The following is a 23,294-nucleotide window of genomic DNA, read 5'->3' as shown; positions in this document are numbered from 1 at the left end:
CAGGCAGCTTGGCCCAGAAGTGTGGGGTCCGGGAAGGACGCCGGAGCCGGACGTGGAGACACGGCGCAGGTCTGTGGCACTGACCGCTGCGAGACCGGGCCGTGGAGGCTTCCTTGGGAGAGAGGAGCGAGGAGGCTCGAGGCTGAGCCCCAGAGCAGTCCAGCGATTCGCGGGCAGCGCAAACCAAGGAGTGACTCGGGCGACGGAGCGAGAGGGAGGAGGGGTCCTGGGCGCTGCGAGCAGAGAGCACGCGGGGAGAACGCGGCGTCCACGCGTCTGCTGGAGGCGGCACGATGAGCGACGAAGGGACGGTGACTCCAGCCATGCGTCCGCTGTGGAGTGACGGCAAAACACCTCGCAGACGGCAGGGCACGGGCACTGGCCACGGAGCGGGTGTGGCTGGTGGCTGAACACCGCGGGCAGTGGGGCAACAGCTCGACTGCAGCGGGTTCAAGGAAGGGGGGGCCGGCCCCTGGCTGTGAGGGGGCGGTGCTGGGGAGCGGGCAGCCTGGACTGCCCAGGGCACGGGCCGGCAGCGGGGATCCGAGGAGGGGCAGAAGTCACTGCACTGGTTTTGAAGGTGAGAAGGTCAAGGAGTCACCGGAAAGACCATCTCTGTGACGCTGAAATCACCGAGAATCACGGCCGCCTCAGCGTGGGAGCGAGGGCCGGCGCTAAGGCTTTGCGGAAGGAGAGAGGACGGCTGTGGAGGGCGGGGGTCACTGCAGCTCACAGCACCGGGGCAGGTGGTGACGAGGGACAGAGGGTCTCAGTCCACCTCCAGGTCCTGCGCTAGAACACGATGACAGCGATGAAATTCTGTCAAGTGCCTTTGTGACTAAAAACAGAGGTTTGGCTTCTCGACTGTGGGCCTCACTTTGCCACCTGCACGTCGAGTGCTGTGGGCTGAGCTCTGTGCGCCGGGCTCTGCGCGCCGGGCAACGTCGGGCCGAGGCTCTGGATTCTCGGAGGAGCGGCCTTCGGTTCCAGGGGCAACTCCACGACCGGCTGGTCTCTCGTCTGCGCAGCTTCACACTGTGGTGGGGACTGCAGAAAGTCCAGGAGTCTCCCGAGCCCCTGCAGCGTGGGGGAGTCGACCACACTCTGCCTCCTCTGGGGACCACGCCAGAGCTTGAGTGTAGGCTTTACGAGGGTGGCTTTAGAGTAGGCTGTATCCAAGTTTGTGGTCCCCGCGCCCAAGGCACGGCCTTTGTGGTGTCTCGCCGGACGCCAAGGGTGCTGACGAGATCCCCTACTCGGGCTGGGCTGCAGAGCCGCTGCCCCCGCTCTCCTCCGGCACAGAGATCCAGCAGGGACGGGCTGGGCTGGAGCCACTCGGCGAGGGGAGCCCCACGTGGACTTCTGGGCCTCTGCACAGCTCCCCTTCTCTCCGGCGCCTGGTCTCGCACGTTCCGGCTGCCGCAGACTTCGACCTCTGCTTCTTCAGCTCAGCGGAAGTGCCGTGTTCTGCCTGGGAAACCTCCCAGGCAAAGTGCAAGGCCACCCGGGGTTCACTTCGAAACTTTCCTCCTCAGGCCTGCGTGTTGTGCTGCCTGTCGTCCGCTGGATTTACCTGTGGCAGGAGGGCCGGCCTGGCACCCGTTCCACGTCACTAATAGCTTACTGCGTATCGCGGTCTCCCAGACAGCAGTAGCACGCGCAGCTTTCCAGTCCCACCGGTTTGAGGAATTCTGATTGTCACAGAACCTCTGCGGGACTAGCATGTACCCGGTTTGGGAAACCGAGATTTCTAAAACTCCAAGCTCAGCCCTTGTGGAGGGCCTGGACGCCGATGGGAAAGGCCGCGTCTCAGGGCTCTGCAACGCGGACTGGCACTCTGCCGTCAGCCCGGCGCGCGCTCCACTGGAAAGGCACACGAGGGCAAACTCTCAAATGCCAGCGCAGGAAGCATCAGGCTGTCACGCCACAGCCCCACGAGCAGAGCGGGCCGCGCGGCCAGTGCGAAGCCTGCAAGGCTGGAATCAGAGCGGAGCAATCTGCCTGCCGGGCCTGGGACTAGCAGGTGGTCAGTCAGTAGAGCCCGTTAAAGCGGAGTGTTACTGAAATGATGCTACGCGCAACCTAAACCTTTTTGCGACATAAAAAGAAAGCGCACTCATTTAATAAAAGTGGCGATATTACACTGTTTGGAAGAAACAAGATTTTTTTGTGGCACAATCTATTTAAAAAACTGTTCCTGACATCAGTGGTGGTTGGCTCGGGCTTTCGGCTCTGGTGTGGGGGTCTGACAGCTCCTGCCACCTCCTGTCCTGTCTCAGCGTCTGCAGGCCGCTCTGTCGCGCACCGCACACTTCCTGCCTCTCGCGTCACGGCACGTCCCGGCGTCATGGCCCCGTCAGTCCACAGCGGTGTCTCACCTTCGTACACTCCGCACCTTGTCAAGCTAGGGTTTCCCACAGGGTGGCCGACCTCAGGGCAGCTCTCTTCAGGACGTCGCACACGTGAAATCGGGAATTTTACTCACCGCCAACGGCACGTTGTCAATGACGTCTTTGATACTGGTGATTTTCAGAGATTCTTATCTTTTTATTTTTCCAAAGTGGAACTGAAAAATATTCCCCTGTGTTGTCCCCAGACATTCTGGGAGCTCCTGAGCGCCAGGCTGGGGCGAAGCCGTCACGCTCATGGATGGGAAAGTGGCATCTGTCTTTCTCTTTCTAAGTTCTCCCCAGCTGGGATGCAAAGGAGCACGATTCGGGTGTGGATCCATTCCTTTTCTCAAAACCTATCTCCCCAGAAGGCACGATCTTTAGTCTCTTCTGGTCTTGAACACTTCCACCTCCTTTTCACATTTTCTTAAACAGTGAAATTGACTTTTTGAAGAAATCTGGATTAACTGTGTAGGAAGCACCCCTCACTCTGGGTCCCTCTGCTTGCTTCCTGGGGTGTCGTCTGGCTTGCTCCTCTGGCTCGCGTGTTCCTGGAAACCCCAGTTGCGTCTGAGTGCCCGGCTGGCTCCGACGAAGCGTCCTAGCGGTGCTCTGCACGGGTGAGTCGCACCGAGCCGCCCACCGTCAGGGATGCGGAGTCTGATCACGTGGGTCAAGCTGGTGGCCCCGGATGGCTCTGGGGACACGCTTCCCCTTTGCAGCCAGCAGGTTCTCCACGGCACGACGCTTGGGCACCTGTGCGAACGCCCAGCTCTTCCATCTTGTCCCAGTGACGCTCGCATCTGTCGACGATCCCTGCCTGAACCAGCTGTTGCAATTCTGCAAGGGAACACTCCCCGGCCGGCCTTTGCCCAGTAGACTCTCTTGGTTTTCGAGACCCAAACTCAGGTTTTGACCATATTGGGTTCTGCATTTCGCACCTATTTCCCATTACAATGGTTTCTTGGCTGATATTTATACGGAAAATTTATTTTATTACCCTAAATTCAGTAACATTTTAAACAAAGCAGATGTGTAGAGTTCTTAAGCTACGTTATCATAAACGATGGGTAGAATATCAACATCACTTATGTTTTGAAAATCTATATAGCACCTTAGCAAAGGGGGCACGCACCTCGTATGCTGCGGGCATCGGGGGAAACATCTGTTACTCCACATAAAGCTCGGGATGCGGGAGAGAGTGAGCGAGAGCTCAGAAGACAGACGGCAGCCTCTGTGCCTGACCTCTTCTGCTGGTAGGAAGTGGGTCAGTCCAGCCCACACTGGGGGAAGGGGCTTCCACAGGTGTGACTACAGGAGCTGGGACCAGTGGGGCTCCTGTCAGCAGCAGCCACCACAGTTTCTGTTAGCACTTTCTCCTTGCTACGGGCCACCTTTTCCTGCTTCTTTGAATAGCTGGTGATATTTTATTACCGGATATTGTGGATGTCACACTGAGTCTGAATTTTGTGGTCTTCCTTTGAAAAGTTTTGTCCTGGCAGTTCTGCCTGATCCCGTGGAAGCGGGCCACAGGCTCTGCGGGGCCCTACTGTGGTTCGGTGGTGTCCCTCTCCATGCGGGCAGGTGGGAGCTCCAGGGTCCCCAGGCACCGTGACCCTTGGACTCTCCACGTGGCTGCAGCCCCCAGCAGCTGGCCTCGCCGAGTCTTGCTCTGCTCGCACGCAGCACTCCGTTGGCCAAGGAGAGCCCCCTGCTGACTACTGGGGCCGCGGCTTCCTCTCTGGCAACCTGCCCCGAGAACCCGCTCCCCTGCGTCTCCCCTCTGCCGGAGGTGGCTGCTCTGTGGCGGCGTGGTGAGGACGGCGCTGGCTGCCTGGTGTCCCTCGCAAGGCCCACAGCCTGCAACAGTGATGCGGGCTTGGCCACGCTGACGCTGCTCGTGTGGGTGGCGAGGTGGTGGCCCGGACTCCCTCATGGCCAAAGCTAGCTCCAAATTCAAAGTTAACATTGGTTTGTTACCTTCTTATTTAATTTTATATTTGTGTCTATTTTCTTATACATGGACTGTTAGTATGCTACTCACATTAACATATTTATTTATACAGTAACATACTTAAAATAGTTTCAGAATTATAATACCAACATCACCACTGACGAAACTGCTCAATGAAGTTCAAGGTTTTTGGGAGTATTTCTGTTCTTCAAATATATCTCACAAAAGCCATATAGATATAGTCAGAGTACTGTTTTCTGTTCTTTTGTTTCTTTGGATACAGGGTCTTGCTCTGTCGCCCTGGGTAGAGAGCAGTGGCATCAGCCTAGCTCAAAGCAACCTCAAGCTCCTGGGCTCAAGCGACCCTCCTGCCTTGGCCTCCCAGAGTGCTGGGATTATACGAATGAGCCACCGTGCCCGGCCCAGAGTGCTGTTTTCAAAGTTACTTGAAATATTAACAATTCTTTTGTGTGGTTATAATACTAATCGGAAATACTGCTGGGTTCTTTTGTTTCAGTCATTTTAAGTTAAAAAAAAATTTAATGTCTGACTCAAAATACGTAAATATGTAAAGCCAGAGTTCTATAAAAAGGTATATTCAGAGAAGTCTCTCTCCACTCTCCACCCTCGCCGCACCCCCACACGCCCACAGGTAGCCGTTTAGATCGGCTTTGCTCCTAGTGCTTCTCTGCAAAAACAAGGAAACACATGCGTTTCTGTCATTTACCTGTCACCCCCATCTGTGGGTCACGCTCGCAGGAGCAGGCCATGGACAATGCCACACAGCCCGTGAGACAGCCCGCCCCAACCCTCACTACCGCCCGGCTCACGCAGCACCAAGGCCACAGGACGGAGACGCTTGTACTGGTTCACACGTTTCTCTCAGCGGGACAGTTTAGTCAAAGTGTCATCAACCCCAGCGTGTACTGGACTTACCCAGAATTCCTGGAGCTCTGTTAGATGGCTGACATTTTCGATCTTTTTGATTCTATTTGATGCAATGTCCAACATCGTGAGTTTGTTCTAAAATAAGGAGATAAAATTTTTCCTGGATTACCTCAGTTCAACAACGGTTGCGTGACTATGCGTGTAGTGTCTCTGCCTTCCCGGGACAGGGCGTGCCAAGGAGGGTGATGCGACTGCCCACTTCCTGCAGCCTCCCTGGGCCAGTGTTTCCATCAGGACCTGCACAGCCACCTCCTCAAGCTCGCGTGATCGCGGGATTCGAGACCGCGCCACGCTCCAGCCCTGTGCTTCCAGACGCCCGTCCCACGAGCACCCCAGTGAGATCGCAGGCCCTGGGAAGAACGGTGTGGCCCTGGGGCTCTGAGAGGGGCTTTGATGTCAGGGTGACAACTATGGTAACATTTATTTTGTGCTTATCACGAGGACGTGCACGATACCAAGTAATCCTCAAAACACAATTCCTCTCTCCATTCAGGGATGAGAAACCTGGGGGGGTCGGGGCGGGGGTCAGAAACTGCCCAGGCGCACAGTGGGGGTGAGAGGTGGGAGCTCGGGCCCAAGCCCACGCTGCTGTCTGGGAAGAGGCCACCAGGACACAGGTGCAGGGGGAGGGCCGGGCCCTGCGGGGCGAGTCTTGTGCTGCCTGAAACTTGCTGCTGACGGAGCGAGGAGGTGAGCAGATGCTCAGTGGACCGAGGACGGCGCCCAGGGACACCGAGCGCCTGCGGTGGGAGCACACACGCCCCTGGGAGACAACATTGTGTTTTCATGGTCGTCTACTCGAGAAACGACATCAGACACTCACTTTCCGATGCACGTCAGCTAAGCCTGGGTAACTTTTTTTTAAAGCTTACAGAGTTTCAACATTTAACGGAAGAATAATTTTGTAATGAAAGTTACATCTATTAAAGCTCCACTGCTTGCCATGGTATGTTTAATCAAATGGACCAGCAAGTTTTCTAAACTCTAAAGGAAAACGTTTCCAAGCTGGCTGAGAGCCTCGGATAGAAGTTCGCTCCCTTCCTCTCTGCCCTCACCCCCCGCCCTGCCCCGTTTGAGAATTCTCTTCTGTCCTGGTATTCTGATTCCAAACCCTCCCAAGTTTTAAGGGAAAGTTAAAAAAGTCTCAAAATTAAAAAAACCAAAAACTATAAAAACACACAAGAGCACCAGCCGGCAGCTCTGCTGACTGCAAAGTGCCGTGGGGCGGCCTCACATCTCCGCGGGGGCCCTGCCCGCCCACCGCGCACACGTGCTGCCGCGCACTGGCCGAGTCAGACGCACGCACAGGAGGCCACCGCTGTCCAGCAAGCTACACGCTCCCCAACGTCCCGCTTGCAAGGCTGGGCGCGAGCGTGCCTCGGAGGCAGCCCCTTCACACCATGTCATCTGGGCGCGCGACTGTGCCCACTCGCAGAGTCCTGAGCGCTACCGTGTGCTGGGGAGGAGCCTGGGGGCTCAGGGCAAGAAGGGCCTCAGGAGAACTCTGAGGAGGATGGGACTGTGGGCAGCCCGAGGACACATGGCGCTCTGCACCGCGCCGGGACGCTCGAGGTCACCAGGTGTGCGGACCCAGAGACTGCAATGAAGCGTCTGAAACGCACAGCAGGGCTTGAGCTCGCGAAGTCTCAGAGCCAAGGCTGCACTAGGGCAGAGACCTGGCGGTGGCTCCGGCTGCTGGGACTGTTCCCTGGCTTCTGGGCTCAGGGGCGCAGTCACGCACGCCACAGTCTTTCGTGGTTTCTGGGGGAGCTGGCCAATGCTTTAAAAGCGCGTCTGAAAGCACAACAGCAAGAATTGCCTAGAAGAAAAATGGAGAAAGGAATGGGACAGGGTGGGGCAAGCAGGCAGCCCAGAGGTCACAATGCAATGCCACAGAAATCAGCCAGGGAGCCACCGCAGCAAGAACACGTGGAAGAGCCCGGAAGGTGGACGGGCCAACTCCAGAACAAGACAGGTGTCATGGGACGGCAGGGAGGAGGTCGTCTGACCAGCCGGGACAGCACATTCGCCACGAGGGAAAAGGTACGCTTACTTTCTTACCCTCCACCACAAAAATAACCTCCAGATGGATTAAGAGATAAAACCTCAAAGAAAGTATCTGTTTGATCGCTAGTTGAAGAGAATCCCAGAGGAAAGACGGTCACATTTGACCTTGTCTATCCTTTAATACAGTTTTTTTTCTGTTTTGTTTCAGAGGCCCGAGGACGAGCTGCTCAGCCGAGATCAGGGTGCAGCAGCCCCACGGGTGCAGGTCTGAGTCGCACCTTCTCATCCGCCTGGGGACCCCCTGCTCAAGTGAACGCCGCTGCAGGCTGCAGGCAGGCCTGCCTCCAGGGGACGCTAGGGCGCCTGCGGGTGGCTGCAGGGCAGGAGGGCACCGAGGTGGGCGACCTGCTGCGCGCCCAGCCCCAGGGCCCCCCGCACAGCCCCCGGCTCCAGCCACAGTCAGGCCCTGCCTTTCGGGGATGCCTCGACTTATCATCGCTCCTGGCAGGAATGCAGAGCTTATACCCGGTTTGTAAACTTTTAATTAATTGCAAAGTCGGAGGAAGGTGACTAAACTTTCCACAGGCAAATTCTAATTTTTGCAAAATTTTATGTAGATGTTGGTGAAATGAATTCAAAATGTGGTTTTTCCTACCAAACAACATTACTAATGGCAACCAGGCCCTGGGGCTGAGACACAGAGGCCAAAGGAGGCCTTATGAGATTAAAACTCTGTTTACAATAACAAAAATGACCAATCTGGTTACATTTGCTGGCAGTTAAACAAAACAGAAAAAAAAAAAAAAAACCAGTAAAATTGAGAAAAAGTCTTTTATTTGTCTTGAATACTGTACTGAGGAAAAGCAGGTTGAACTGAGGCAGCTGTGGGCGGGGGCTGTCTGGTGCCTGAGCCAGAAGAGCAGGGGCCGGAGGGGCAGCGCAGGCCTGAGGGAGGGGAGGAAGCCCAGCGCCAAGAGGAGAAGGGGCAGAGCTGAGAGCCGTGTGCCCGTGGGCCGGGAAGTGGTGGCTGAGGCAGCCGGGAGCAGGGGCGGGAAGCTCAGGGGCCTGGAGGGGAGAAGGAAAGCACAGGTGTTGCCACCAGCTACCCTTGCAGTACAGGGCCATCTGTGGGCAGGCAGGGTTTGCTTTTTTCAAATCTTCCAAATGCCTACGGCACACGGTGGACACCTGTGCAGAAACCCCACACAGCGGCTCTGCCTAACGCGTCAGCCCCCTCAGGGCCGCCAGGCACACGTCTCCTGCGCCCCCCAGCCCGAGGAGGCTCCCTCGGTTTTCACCACGGGAAGGCCTCTCCGATAAACCTCTCCGGCAGCGCGTCCGCCCAGCACCAGCCCGGGGCCGGCGTGTGCGGCCTGGCCAGCCGCCGGCCCTGCCCGGAGCCCGCTGCCCACACAGCCCAGACAGACCCGGGGGCGGCTTACGTTGTTCTCCAGGCCCTCGATGAGCTCGATGCCGTTGTGGCTGAGGTAGAGCTCCCGCAGGTTCACCAGGCTCTGCAGCCCCTCGATCTTGGTCAGCCGGTTGCTCTGCAAGAACAACGCAGAGGGCAAGTATTAAAACGGCTTTTAGGAAATGAGGTTTCTTATCATCTTGAAGAATTCTAAGACTAGGGCATTTCACTTAAAATGTGCTAGAATGAGATTTGCGTAGAGGGTAAAAACGGATCAAAATTTTGCATCTGCTGTACTGGGCCAAAATTCACGCACGGGAATAAATAGGATTTTATATAAAGAATTCACTTTTTTTTAGACATTTGTGGGGAAGGTTTACCTGAATTAATTTAATAATTTTAAAATGCCAGAATTGCTGAATATTTTAAAAGTAAATTAATTCTTATTTCTTTCATTGTATGTTACAACTCAGATGAGACTTTTTACAAGGAGCCTGTGGCACGTCTGCCTTACCAAGGGCAACGGTGTTTCCACGTGCCCCTCACGGTCGGTCAGGGGACCCCGTGCCGGGCCCTGTCCCCAGAGCACCCCATCCCATCTTGCCTCAAGGGTCTGATTCCACTAACTTGTTTCCAACAAAAATGGTGACATGGGCGCAGGCAAACTCAAGCGCTGGCTGATGCCCAAACACAGGAGTCTAACACGATTTTGCTCTCTGTACGACGGGGGAGGAATTGCTTCGGTCATTGAGCCAAACACTTTAGGAGGATTTGGAACAAGATTGATCTTCTCCCATCCAAGTACTAACCAGCCCCTGGGATCAGACGACATTGGGCGAGCCCAACCTTCTGAAGTCCCCTTTGGCTAAAAACCATCTAAGACTGTTAGTAGGAAAAGGAATATAACCCTTAAAGAATTAAATTTTAGCCAGGCGAGGTAGGTCTCGCCTTTAATCCTAGCACTCTGGGAGGCCGAGGCAGGAGGATTGCTTTAGCCCGGGAGCTCAAAACCAGCCTGGGCAATATAGTGAGACCCAGTCTCTAAAAAAAATGAAAAAAATTAGCCAGGCATCGTGGCGCATGCCTGTAGTCCCAGCTACTTGAGAGGCTGAGGCAGGAGGATCGCTTGAGCCCAGGAGATCGAGGATGCAGTGAATTGTGATGATGCCACTGCACTCCAGCCTGGGCAACAGAGCAAGACCCTATCTCAGGGGGAAAAAAAAAAAAGTGAAATTTTACTTCAGTGTGCGTGTGAGCGCACACGTGTGTGTATGTGCGCATGTGTCGAAGCTCAGGAAGATCGATACCTGCATACTGAGAACTGTCAGGTTGGTAAGCGCATCCAAGTTCTGAAGTTTAGTAATTTTGTTTTTCCCCAAAAATAAGCTCTCCAGGTTGGTCAGTGTGTCGATGTTCTCAATCGCCTGTGGAAAGGACAGAGGCACGGTCAGTGCTGCACAGCCAAGGAGCTGCGCCACGCAGAGGGAAGGTGCCGGGCTTGGGGGACAAAGCTGTCTGGGTTTTAGCTCTGCGATGTCAGACAAGTTACTCGTCTGCTCTGGAAACTTCCCAGTGAGATCGCACAGTATGAAAAGAAGGGCAAGAACATGGTGGAGAGTCCAAGGCTCTGTTGTTTGAGCTTATTCCTAACTCCAGAGTGCTGGGGTTCTGGGGAGCAGCGTGGAAACCTATGGACTGGCATATTTCCCAACACCCTTCCAGTCTGAGCCTCTGAGCTGACACGTCATCAAGATGTTCTAAACGGCATCCTCCAACACCGACTCCCGTGAGCCTCAGTCTCTACGGGGTTGAGATGCTGGAAGTTCTCGCCCGTCTTTGAAATCCTGGAATGCCCACTTGGGACTTGTGAGGTGGGGCCCTCATTCCGTAGCTCGCTGCCCCTCCTGCTCAGCTCCCACAGCTCCCGTTTCCCCTTGCTGTGAACACGTGCTCCCCCAGGCCGCCATAAACCCGCCACAGGCAGGGACGCCGCCGTCCTGCCTGGCCTTCGCAGGTGCCTTGTGTATTGCAGGTTGTTTAACGACTCTACTGACTTCAGTTTCCCTCCTTAGTTCACCACTCTCTTAGCACAAGCTATGCTTGAGATACTTCAGCAGACACAGAACAAGCAGGCTAAACACGTGCTAGCAGAGTGGGGGCTCCAGCCAGCGCGGAAGGGGCTCTCGTCTCGTCCGTCACAGCGGGCCTCGGCCGTGGGGCAGGGCAGGGCCTCCTCACAGGCTGTTGCCTGTATTAATTTGTGATGAGCCACAGTTCTCCTGGAATGTTCCACAGTGAGGTCCCTGATAAAATGCTGACATCTGGGCTGCTTTCTAGTTTTAAAAGTGCTGTTTTGCCATGCGTGGCCACGAGATCTCTGACAATAGCCATCCGGAGACTCTCGCCAAAACTGCCCTCCTTTGGTTTGTACCCTGCCCAGGCTCTCGAGGGCCCAGCAGGACTGACCAAGGTGTGCTATGATCCCTCCAGCAGCCAGGCAGAGGGCGCCTCAAACACAGGCTGTGGGTGGGCATGCTCGGAGATGCTTGCCTGAGCCGCCAAACGAGGCTGTGGATACACAGGCTCAGTGCTGCGACCTGGATCGGGAGCCAGGTGTGGGGCTCGCCGGGTCTTCTGGCTGACGAAGCTCCATCCCTGCCCATGGGAGTGACGCCTGCTCTCTGCCTAGCAGGTCCACCCCTGCGTCAGCCCTTTAGGAACGCCCTCCCAGGCTCCCCCCACAGATGCCAGCGACTCTTGACACCAGTTCTGAGTCAGCCGGTGAAGGACTTGCTCCTGCTCTCCTACGGAACACCGTATCGCGTTTCAGGAGTCTCTTATCTCCATTCTGCCCCACGGTTTCCACGTCAATGGATCCTGCAGAACAGAGCTGATCCTGCCGGGGATGCATCCTGGGGGGATGAAGCTGTCCAGGGAGGAAGGGCCAACCCAGCACTGCGCTCCGGGGTGTCTCAGCAGCAAGGCACCTCCTAAAGCCCCTGGTGCAGATGTCAGATCACTGCAAGTGGCCGCGTTGCTGTGCTGACGCGGGAGAAAACTACCACGAGCACGTCCAGGAGCAAGGTGCTCTGGGCTGGCTGGTTCCCCCCAGGCGAAACACAGCCACGTGGTCTGCGTCAGGGTCATGGTTTAGAAGAGCAGCTGAAATCCATGTGCAGAAGAAAGGCTCGACCACTCAGTTTGGGCACATATTCTTATTAGTGCTGACTTCCAGTGAGCATTTTTTCTTAAAAGAATGATTTCTCGGTTTATGAAAAAAATCACAGCACCATCAGAAAATAAAAGCCAACCACGCATCCTACACGCATCCCTGTTTGATCCACACACAGCCTGAGGACGCCAGTCAGTGCGTCTGCACCTACCCGGATGCGGTTGGATCCCAGCTCCAGCATCTCTAGTTGGTGTAAGCTGCTTAGGTTCTCAATTTTATTGATTTTATTGTTGACCAAGAAGAGTTTCTTCAGTCGCGTCAACTTGTCAATCCCTTCAATGTTTCTCAACAGATTAAAAGAAATATCTAGGACCCTGGGAATAAGCAAAACTTTTTTTAAAAAAAATGAGCACAGGTTGTATAGAATTTACCTAACTCAGAGGGACATCCCTACCCAAGGGGCTGCAGTCCCCATGGGATCATGTGCCCAGGAGCCCGGGAGAGAGGAGGGGCCGCTCAGTGTCCTGGTGCCCCGGCTCCCGCACTGTATTGGAGGCAGAAACCACGTTTCATTTACAGCTGTGTCTATGGCAGCACCTAACATCAGGCTCTGCACACAGAAGGGACCTGAGAAGTATTGAATTAAAAACAAAACAAACAAAAATCAACAAGCGACAAAGCGGCAAAAGCCCAGGTAAAGTTTTATCTAGGACCTGACTCCTAAAATTTATGTCATTTATTTATTTTAAAAGAAGTTCAAATGGCAAAAGAGGAAATTATGGATTTACCTTCCCCTCTACCTAATTCCGACACCATCCCTGAGTGGAGACTGGCCAGGAGTCCCCACTGCAGCCTTCCCAGTGAAGGTTTGCTTTGCAAGTCCAGACTGCCCAGCCAGCCGGCGACACGCACGAAGGTGCCGTGCCCTCCTGGAGCCCTAAACATGGGCAGGCAGGGACCTGGGAGCCAGTTACAGGGCAGGACCCTGTGGCGGAGGTGGCCTAGCACAGGCCAACAGCCGGGCATGGTCGGCTCTGGGAAGGCTGGGTGTGCCAACCCAGCCATCCCCCTGCACCCTGGTCTGCTCGGGTTTCAGGACTCACTCCAGCTCCGTCAGCGCCTCCAGATTCTCAATCTTCTTGATCTGGTTGTCGTAAAGATCCAGTTCTCGAAGACCCCGTAGCTCCTCCAGATTCTCAATGCATTTAATTAAATTTTGACGGAGGCAGAGGGTCTGGGGGACGGGAAAAGGACAATTGACGTAGGCAAGGGGGAGGCCACAAGGCAGCGTCAGCCGTTACTGGAGGACACGGGACAGGCCTTCCTGGTGGAAAGACATGCTTTCATTCTGCTGTTTTCTAGAAAGGTGCTGACCTTCGAGAGGCAGGTGAGTGAGGGTGCTAAGCTAGAACCGCCCATTCCACCGGAGGCTGGTGGCAGGCCCCGTGCCCAGCAGCCCTACTTGGAGACGGAGGGTCCGTCTGGGGTTGGGAGTCTGTGCCGTTTCCTGGCAGAACAAAAGAACTCTGAGTGGACTCCACTCTGAGAAACCAATTTACCTGAGGGCCATTAAGGACTGTGAAACCTGGTGAGTGTGTAACTGAACGCAGGCTCAGACCCGCCTCCGTCCACCGCCTGAGCTCCAGGGCCGCCCCTCAAGCTCACACCCCCCATGTCAGGATACAGACAGACAGCTGCCCAGATCCAGCGGCAGCTCGGTGCCTTCCGCAGGATGGGACAGGGCCTGCACCTTGGGACTGATTTCCCGGTGATGGATCTGCCCACACCCCGGGCGAGTGCCGCCAGGTCACCGCAAGGCAAGGCCAGGGTCCCTCTCACCTTCACTTTCTTCAGAACCTCAAACCCTTCGATCTTCCCAATGCGATAGTGATTCAGATCAACATCCTGAAACAAAAAAGAAATCTCGCTCAGCTGCAGCAAAGTGCCTGGAGACCTGTTTCCTAAACAGGAGCTACCACCAGAGGCCCGGCAGGTGGGCGGGGGTGGGGGAGAGGAAGAGGGAGGCGGCTGGGCAGCACTAGGACGGATCTGCAGCAGGCGGACGGCAGCGTGTGTTGCCAAAGGGTCTCTCACATTAGTTTTACATAAAACTGACCCTCAAAATGATTGGTGTGTGACACCTTTTCCTCACCCCCATGAATGCAAAACACATGCCCACGCTCCAAGGATAAACACCCTATCCCAGCAGTCCCCAACCTTTTTGGCACCAGGGACCGGTTTCGTAGAAGACAATTTTTCCACGGCCTGGGCTGGGGTGGGCAGTGGTTTGGGGATGACTGAAGCGCATCGCATTCATCGTGCAGTCAAACCCCTCTGCTAATGATCATCTGTATTGGAGCCGACCCCCAGCGCTAGCATCACGGCCTCAGCTCCACCTCAGACCGTCAGGCATTAGATTCTCATAAGGAACCACAACCTAGATCCTTCCATGCACAGTTTACAGTAGGGTTCATGCTCCTATGAGAATCTAACGCCACTGATCTGACAGGAGGCGGAGCTTAGGTGGTTATTCCAGCAATGGGGAGCGGCTGTAAATACAGATGAAGCTTCACTTGCTCCACACTGCTCACCTCCTACTGTGTGGCCCGGTTCCCAACAGGCCATCACGGACTGGTACCGGTCCGTGGCCCAGGGGTTGGGGACCACAGCCTTATGCCGTCACCATCAGAGATGCGCTGGGGGTCAGGAGGCCCAGCAGCCAGGTGCCACACAGCATGGGGATCTGTCCTCCCACAGCTGTCCACGGGCACACTGATTTTCAGAGCACTGCACACCGTGGACAACACAATCATTGGAGCCGTACAATTTACGATCTGCCACACAATGCCCAAGGGTCAAGCAGAAATGGGATTTCAATAACCTGTACTAAAAATAACAAGAACATAGGAATCTGACCCAACAAGGGGAGGCTAGGCGATCCCTCTAGGGGAGTCATTTACTAATCTGGCAGCTTCATACAAGACAAGCTGATGGGCAGGGTGGGCCGCACCACACCCCGAGGCTGGGCTGAGCAGACAGCATTACCTCTGCATCTCTGTCCAGGTTGATGGTTTCCATGTCCACAGGCAGCTCGTGTTCTTCTGAAAAAAGGAGAAGAAAAAGACAAGTCCATTCAGAGCCTCGTTCAGAGGAGGCAGTGGCCCCAGGCTTCTGGAAAGAACCGCCTCCCCGCGGAGGTCTGGAGAAGCTTGGCTTGTGGAGCCAACCCCAACCCCGAGGAGGAAGACCCGGACGGTACAGCAAGGCCCTGGAGGACGTGGGAGGGTTAAACCCGGCTTCAACAGTGGTGACTTTTAAATATCCTGAGTGTCCTGAATTCAGCTATTGGCAAAGGTCTCCAGACTTCCATCTGCACCTCTGAACTTCCCAAGAAAGGACACGCAGTCTAAAGCTGTTGGCACAAAGGAGGGCAGGGAGCCCTTGGGTTGTGCAGCTGGCAGCAGCCGGCCCTTCCCACGTTCTTTCCCTTTTTCTTGGTGGCAATAAGTCAGGCTATTCGAATACGGATCACACTGGGCACATCAGATGTTCCAGGACGTGCCTCTTATTCCTTTGGAAGGTGGCCCAGCACCTACAAATGCCTCTCTCTGCAAAGAGCAATACGAAATGCAGCACGGCTCAGCAGATAGGATCAAAGAGCCTTGCTGAATAATTTAAACACACTTCTCAACTGGGAGACTGGTGAACTAATTCCAGCAGAGAAACTCATTTGGATTTCTCCACCCCACAGAGCCGGCTTCCTCTGGGCTGGGGTGGCTGAGGGCGGCTGTGAGGGCGGCTCTTCCCCTTCACTGCATTGGAACTTGCTTAAGCTTACGTGCCGGAAAGGACTAAGACGCACATGGCAGACATGCACACAAAGGCACATACGTGTGCATGCAGACACACACGCACTCCTGAAAACTTTAACAGTAATTCCTTAATATCACCAGATATCCAGTCACTGTTCACATTTCCTCAACTATCTTCTCAATTCTTTCCCCAGTTTGCTTGAATTAGGATCCAAATGAGGCGATGTATTTCGAATGGATGGCATTTCTCTTGCAATTTTTTGTTGGATGACACAGGCTGCTCATCTTGTAGTGCCTCTCGCGTCTGGACACAGATTACGGCACCAGGATACTCTCGACTGTATTTCCTGCAAACCGCCTGTCACTGTTCCCGTCTCACCTGAGCTCACGCTGCCCCTCCTTCCCTAGAGCACATCTGCATCTGGTGCCGCAGTGGACCTCACAGTCCGGGCCTCATGCCGACGCTGGCTCCTTCCAAGATGGGTGGTCAGCCTGGCTCCTCGACTGGAGGCCTGAGGGGAGCGCTCGACACTGGGGCAGCTTAAAGGGACGGTCCCACACAGCCAGATTCACTTCACTGTCTTTTCACTACGCCTTTTCTATAATGAGTAACTGTGGCTAGTTAAAAAATACGATGCTTACTATAGTCTATCTAACTTTAACTTTGTAGGACACCAACCAATCTAAGAATTAAATAAAAGGAACTGGGAAAAACCAAGAGATGTACCCAAATGCCCCCAAAAACATAAACTCAGTGTTCACAAGCTCAGGAAGCTGCCCTGGAAGAGGCACTACAAGTAAGGTAGGCTGCCTGGGTCACTTAGTGTCCAAACCAGGACACTCTGAGAGTAAAAGGAACACGCTGGGCCAGCAGGTATAAACTGGGCTGTCCCAGGCTCCTCAAGACACACGGTCACAAGCTCTAAAGGGTCCTATCTGTGATGCATCAAGCACAGGCTTGGGCCCCACACTCGAAATGTTAGCTGACCTCTCCAACAAGGTTACCAGCCTAGAATATCCTCTGAATGCCTTATGTATTCATCATGTTTAAAAACAAGTTGGGGAAAATAAGTAGAAAGTGACAGTTAACATGTTTAAATTCCTTTTATTCGAACTTAAGACTTAAATACAGGTAAGAGCAAGTCCTGGTTTCTCTAGGGACTAGAAATGCGTGTTCTCAGAAAACTGTCAACCAGCCTGTCATCTGGAGGAAAGAACCTTGGGCTCAGACAAGCTGGGCACCAGGCCAGGCCAGCTGGTCTGTCTCGTCGCCTTGGCCCCTGGGCGAGTCGGAGCGAGTCTGACAGTTCTCATCGCTAACACGTCACGGCATCGTCACAATTACGTCACGACGGCGTGACTCGACTGTGCCGGCCAGCCAGGCAAGGCAGCACGTGGCAGTGCTCTGACAGCTCTCTGTCAGAGAGAGCTCCCGAGGTCTCAGCAGCACACATCCGAGGACGGCGGGGGCTCCCCCACTCCCGCTGTCCGTGACTAAGTCAGACGGTAACGAAAGCTTCCATCCATCACTCCCATGCACTCTATTCCACCCACGTCACTTCCAGAGTACCGACTCTGAAGTTCCAAAGTAAATGTGGCTGGTACTTTTGTGGTAATCTTCTTTTGCCTTAAAATTAAGTTGCCATAGTTACCAATCATCTTTGCTGGCAGAGAGAGCACAACATTATTTTAAAAATTAGCTTTTTTTAAAATAAATTTAATTTTTATAAGGGTAATGCATGATTATCCATACCTTGTATAAAGTCTAGAAAATGTAGAATCTATAGGTCCTTCTCAAACCAGCTATTCCAAAGACTCTAAGCGACAGTTTGACATGTTTTCTTTCTTAGGCAAGTAAAACTATATATTCATTTTTTTAGCTAAAAATAAGATTTTAACATGCATACTATTTAGAAACTTGCTTTTTTAACCTGATAATATATCTCGGACATGCTTCTGTGTTCATGGTTTCTCTCATTCTTTTCAATATAAATTGATTTTCTAAGTAAACAAACCAAAGGCTTGGGCCATTGTTGAGGAGGGCAAAAAACCACCATTATGGGCTGAGAAATTACTTTTCTTAACTCTAAATTTATTTTGTTGCTGTTATTCACTAAAACAATAGGAGACACTGGGCGTGCTGCTGTGCACCTATAGTCCCAGCTACTTGGGAGGCTGAGGCAGGGGGATTACTTGAGCCCAGGAGTTCAAGGCTGCAGTGAGTTGTGATCGTGCCACTGCACTCCAGCCTGGGCAATGGAGGGTGACCCTCTTTTTTTTTTTTTTTTTTTGAGACAGAGTCTCACTCTTTTGCCCTGGCTAGAGTGCCGTGGCATCAGCCTAGCTCACAGCAACCTCAGACTCCTGGGCTCAAGCGATCCTTCTGCCTCAGCCTCCCGAGTAGCTGGGACTACAGGCATGCACCACCATGCCCGGCTAATTTTTTCTATATATTTTTAGTTGTCTGATTAATTTCTTTCTATTTTTAGTAGAGACGGGGTCTCGCTCTTGCTCAGGCTGGTTTTGAACTCCTGAGCTCAAACAATCCACCAGCCTCGGCCTCCCAGAGTGCTAGGATTACAGGCGTGAGCCACTGCGCCCGGCCAACCCTGTCTCTTAAAAAAAAAAACAAAAAAACCCATAAAAACCAAAAAAAAAAAAAAAAAAACCCCAACAACAATTGGAAGCTAGGGGCCCATTTTCCACATAAAATGATTTTCCTAACACCTGGGCACTTCAGAAGTCAATCCCCAGGCCTACAGAAATGGTGAAAAGCATTCAGAATGACTTCTCCAAGACAGTCGAAGTTTCTATCGCTCTGGTAGGACACAGAAACACAGAAATCAGTCACAATGTTTACCTCAAATCTTGCTTTCTGAACATAGGATTAATAAAACAATTTTCTGGTTCTGTCCCAGATGATATACTAGTACCAATGTTAGTAGCAGTATTTGCCTTCAATGGAATTAGAAAAAAAACCGCATCCTTCTTCCAAGTGCCATAAACGAGCCGGCCCACTGAGGGAGTGCCTTGGAGGGCACGCTTCTCCCAGAGAGCACACCCGCCTGCCCCCGGCCCACTGCGGGTCTCCAAGGAGCACAGCAGTCCTTCCCGGACAGACACAACCCCGCGACCCCACGGACAGACCACATGCAACACAGCCAGCCCCCCTGGGCGAGCCGGCCTGGTACCTTCTGGGTCCTCTTCCCCCTGCTCCTCCCCATCCTTCAGGCTCTGTCTGCTGAGGTCTGTCACACCGCTGCCACCAAGCTTCCTCCCTTCTTCGTCACCCGACTCTTCGGATTCGACCCGCCTGTCAACTGAACCCACACGTCAGTAAGAATCCACAGCCACTTTATGTGGCAATTTGAGGAATATGTAACAGATTTGCACCCAGCCTAAGTCAAAAAGACCATTCAAAGATGTTTGTTGAATCTGGTTCAATGAACACCTAAGTGTCTCCCATGTCCCAGTACCATGTGAGGCACACCGTGGCAGGAGATCTGGGGGAGAAAGCAGAGCAGAGGCCACAGGGATACTTAAGAGAATAACGTACTATTCCTGCCCTCAAGGAACTTGTGACAAATTGCCGAGTGTTCTGAAAGCCTTGGGATCATCTGTGGTCAGATGTACTGATGGTACCACACAGTGAGGCACCTCTTGAATGACTCTCACTTTTGGCCTGGATGTCCTCTGCAAGGGGACCACTGTGAACCCTCAAGCCACATACCTTCATCCATGCTCCACTATCCATTTGGCCAAGAAAACCAGCTCAGGTCACAGGCCCACGTTCTGAAAGGAATCAAGACTAACTCAAACCAGACTGGAGGGGCACCAGTGAAAAACCAGAATATAGCCAAGAGTGCCGACCACCCTAGGAAAAGTCACTGGGCAGAGTGCTACCGACTCCAAGCTTTTAAAGGTGGTAAACAAATATTTTTTTAAAAAATATTTTCTGAATTAATGAGTAAGGCAATGATTAAATGTGGCAGGTAAAACTTCTTTAGCGAGGTTGTCAAATCACTTTTCTTTTTCTCACTTTTTTTCATGACCTCTTTTGGAAGACTGACTGGAAGATGTGGGGCAATGACATGACTTGGAATTAGCAACCATCCTGAAAGTATTCTCTTTCCTGACTATGGCTTATCTAGAAAGGGATGTGCTCTTTGAGGGAAAGAAAGTTCTGGTTCCTCCTGGTATTTCTGGCTGTGCCTAGCAAAGGAGCACCCAGGAAACAATTGCTGTATAAAACAAGTCCTTATAAAATCTACCTCCAAAACATCCAAATTCATTCCTTCTTCCCTGTCCCAGCAACCGCCTTGGCTCAGCTCCTACTTATTACCTCGGACCTGGGCTCCTGCCCTGCTGCCTGACCGTCCCCCTCTGACTTGTCTTGCCCCGTTTAATCTATTCTCCATTGACAGAGATTCTGATCTTTGACTCCAGAATTATTTCTGGAACGCCAACGGCTCTTCCTGAGTTTTCTTCGTGCCCCCAGAGACACAGCTTTGGCAAATCATTCCTTTTCAAAGCCTCAGTCTCCTCATACGTAGAGGCACAAGAGCAGTTAGCATGTGCATGACAGGCGGTAGATATTTAACAAATTAGTTATCACCAAGCATGGGCACTCTGTGGTCCAGGCTTAAGGAAATAAAGTTCTCTCTAAGAGGAGAACTCCAGGGAGAGGAGCAGAGTGTGAAGAGGCTAGGAGGGGCTCAGCTAATGAAGGGTCACCAAACTGAAACCTGAGAGCAGCAGAGAGGGTCCGGAGCACGGGACAGCAGACCGGCATGTAGGAAAGTGACTGGGGTACTGGGGGAGATGCGGTGGTGAGCAGGGCAATGAAATCTAGCCTGGAGAAGAATGATGTCTGAGTTAGGTACTGGCAGTGAGAATGGAGGAGGTATTGAAGATTTGAAGATATTAAAAAGTAGAGGTGTCAGAGCTCCTTGACTAACTAGACATGGGCGGGAGTGGGTGAGAAAAGCCTGGCTTTTGCCATTTGCTAAGACATGGAAACAGCTGAAGAGGGATAGGGGAAGAGGCACTTCTTACTTACAAGATTCAAGCGTATCAAAGTCTGAGACCTTTAACACCCCCCCACAACCTTCTCTGGCCAGCCTCACTGGCCACTTCCACCCTATCGCATACGACCGTCACCCTTGGTCAAACTCTCCTTCACACCCTTTTGCCTTAGACTATGCAGTTTCCTTTGTCTGGAGTGACCTTTGATCTTTTCCCTAACCCTATCCCCAACCTGCTTGACTTCTAGCTATTCTTCAAGGTCCACAGCTCAGAGCTGGCCTTGGGTGTGCAGCCGTCACCACTCCCAAACATGCCAGCTCTTCCCTAGCACTTTTCACATGAGACAGCGACTGCTCTTCTGGGAGGTCTGCACCCCTCACCAAACCAGGGGAGCCAAAAGCATTTAAGCACCCCAGGACACGACTGACGCCCCAGCTGGGCGTAAGTGTATGTGAATGTGCGTGCCTGTGTAACTGCATTTGCACACATGTGATTATGTACACATCCACATGTGCACGTATACCATATACACATACATAAGCAGATACAATTTCTTTCCAACAAATTGAAAAGGAGGAAGAAAGTTGAACTGTATTTTCAAAACTATGACAGCCTTGAAAACAGGCACCGCCTTCTATAAAACTCAACCTTTCACTCCTCTGCTTTTCCACACCCCTTCACCACAGTCCATTCGCTTTCAAGAGGGGACCCTTCTCTATCGCTGCCACGTGAACCAGCGAGCAGACTCCGGTAGGTCCCAGGGCCTGCGCCTCAGTTTCCTCGTCAGCTGACGGAGGACCGCTCCCCCGCTTCCTCGACTGTCAATCTCGGAGGTTCGGGGCGAGGCTCCAACCGGGCTTCGGAGCCACCGCGTCCCACTCAGCCCCACCCCGCGGGCCTGGGCTCGCGCCGCCGCTCCCCCGCTCAGCTCTGGGTTCCTCCGGGCCGATGCCGCCCTCGGGCCGGGGCTCTCCCGAATCTCCCCCGCGCCCCTGGGTCCGGCTGGCCGCTGTCAGGGGGCCGCGCGGCGGTGGCTCGAGGCGGGACGCCGAGTTTCCCTCCCGCAAGCGTTAGTGCCTGCCCGCCGCTCCCTCCGCCCGTTGCCCGCCGCCCCCAAGAGCCGCTCACCCTCCATCATCTCCTGCGACTGTTGCTGGCCCGCGCCGCGTTCCGCCGCCATGTTGGCTGCTCTTCCTCTTTCCGGAATCGATGCCACAGGCCCTCAGCCAATCAGGGTTCCCGGCTCCGAGGCGGCCCAGCCAATGGAATCCCGGCGCAGCGGCCGGGGCGGGGCCGACGCGCTTGCGCGGGCCCAGCGCCTCACAGGAGCTGTAGTCCCTTCGCGAGGCCGCCCGCCTCGCCTCCCGCTACCAAGTCCGGGAAGCCGGGCCCGGGGTGCCGGCGCAGGACGCTCGGAGACGCGGCCGCGGGCGGACGGAGAGGGCCTCGAAGCGGAGGGGAGAGGCGCTCTGGGCTCGCGGGTTGGCTCAGGTCACTGTCCCGACCTCGGAGCCGTGGGGCGACAGGGGGCCGGGCGGATCTCTCCGTGGGTGGCAAGGTGCGGGCAGGTTCCACCTGCATCCCCGGCTCCGCAAGCCTCGCTAGCCGCGTCTGGACAATGGGCCGAGGGGCAAGAGCGGCACCTTTCCCGGCGTCCCCGGGCTGACTGACCCCACGCGAATGGCCGCCTGCTCTTGACGTTCAGCGCAGGGCGGGCAGGTGCGGGGCGCCAGCCGTGCTCCGCTCACCGGCCGTTGCCAGCTCAGTGCAGGTGCCGCAGCCCTCGTCCGCCCCTCGGAGCCGTCCCGTGCTTCTCGCCCAGGACGAGGCCGCCGACAGGCGCGCTCCGCACTGCTCACCCTTTTTGATTCCGAGGTGGGAGGAAACGGCGTCCGCCCGGCGGGGACGGCGGTGCGTCCATCTCTTTTGACTTCTACGAGGCGCCGTAGGGACGTCTGGTGCTGCGTCCCTAGTAACAGTTAGGGCGGGCTTCTTGGCTCGGCTCATTCGGCCCGGCTCGCAGGTGCCAGTGATTGGTCTGCGTTGCCTGTCAGTCGGCACTAGTCGCTCAGCGATTGGCCTGTGGGCTAGAAGCGCGGATGGGCTCCCTCCCGCGGTTTGAAGCGAGCTCCGCGGCGGGACCCTCGCAGGCCTTAGGTGAGATACCTTCACCGGAGAACGGGCCAAGCTCGGCCACGTCCCGAGGGCTGCTGTCGGCCCTGCGGCCCCGCGCAGCGGCCCGAGGGTCCCTCCGCGGCCCTCGGACCAGCCCAGCCCCGACTCCTGGCGCCCCTCGCGCGCCGCCGGCCGCCTCCGCTCGGTGCCGGACGCGGGTCCGGCCGTTACCCGGGCCCGGCCGCGCTTCGGGCGCGCTCGGCGCTGTGCGGGCGGCGTCCGTCCACTGCCTGCCCCACCGGAAGACAAGCGCCGTAGAACCGCGCCCTGCCGTGCGCCCGGCGCCCTCTGGCTGCGGCGGGCCTGAAACGCGGGCATGTCGGTGACCGGTGGGGGAGCGGACGGGCTGTGGCGCGCGTCGCCGCCCGACTTGCGGCAGGTTCCCCCGCGTGTCCGGGTG

At 54.7% G+C, this 23,294-nt stretch overlaps 1 protein-coding gene across 3 annotated transcripts in view; it reads right to left on the bottom strand.

Annotated features, from left to right (window-relative positions):
• Positions 1 to 21,921, bottom strand: part of PPP1R7 (protein phosphatase 1, regulatory subunit 7) — a 25,805-nt gene extending 3,884 nt beyond the window's left edge. Inside the window, exons 1-9 of one of the 3 annotated variants that reach the window (XM_012662421.1) lie at positions 21,848 to 21,921; positions 18,886 to 19,014; positions 14,928 to 14,983; positions 13,722 to 13,787; positions 12,986 to 13,116; positions 12,094 to 12,256; positions 10,018 to 10,134; positions 8,742 to 8,846; positions 5,281 to 5,367 (exon numbers count right to left, since the gene is read on the bottom strand). In XM_012662421.1, the coding sequence (XP_012517875.1) occupies positions 5,281 to 5,367; positions 8,742 to 8,846; positions 10,018 to 10,134; positions 12,094 to 12,256; positions 12,986 to 13,116; positions 13,722 to 13,787; positions 14,928 to 14,983; positions 18,886 to 19,014; positions 21,848 to 21,899 (906 nt within the window). In that variant the 5' untranslated portion in view covers positions 21,900 to 21,921. Of the gene's footprint in view, positions 1 to 5,280; positions 5,368 to 8,741; positions 8,847 to 10,017; positions 10,135 to 12,093; positions 12,257 to 12,985; positions 13,117 to 13,721; positions 13,788 to 14,927; positions 14,984 to 18,885; positions 19,015 to 19,424; positions 19,467 to 21,847 lie in introns of those variants that run through there. The other 2 variants (XM_012662422.1, XM_012662423.1) reach the window with 2 other exon arrangements.
• Between the last annotated feature and the right edge of the window lie 1,373 nt (positions 21,922 to 23,294).

The sequence above is a fragment of the Propithecus coquereli genome, unplaced genomic scaffold (genome assembly GCF_000956105.1).
Source record: "Propithecus coquereli isolate 6110/MARCELLA unplaced genomic scaffold, Pcoq_1.0 Scaffold763, whole genome shotgun sequence".
Taxonomy (NCBI): Eukaryota; Metazoa; Chordata; class Mammalia; order Primates; family Indriidae; genus Propithecus; species Propithecus coquereli.
This window is presented reverse-complemented; position numbering and strand designations above follow the sequence as displayed.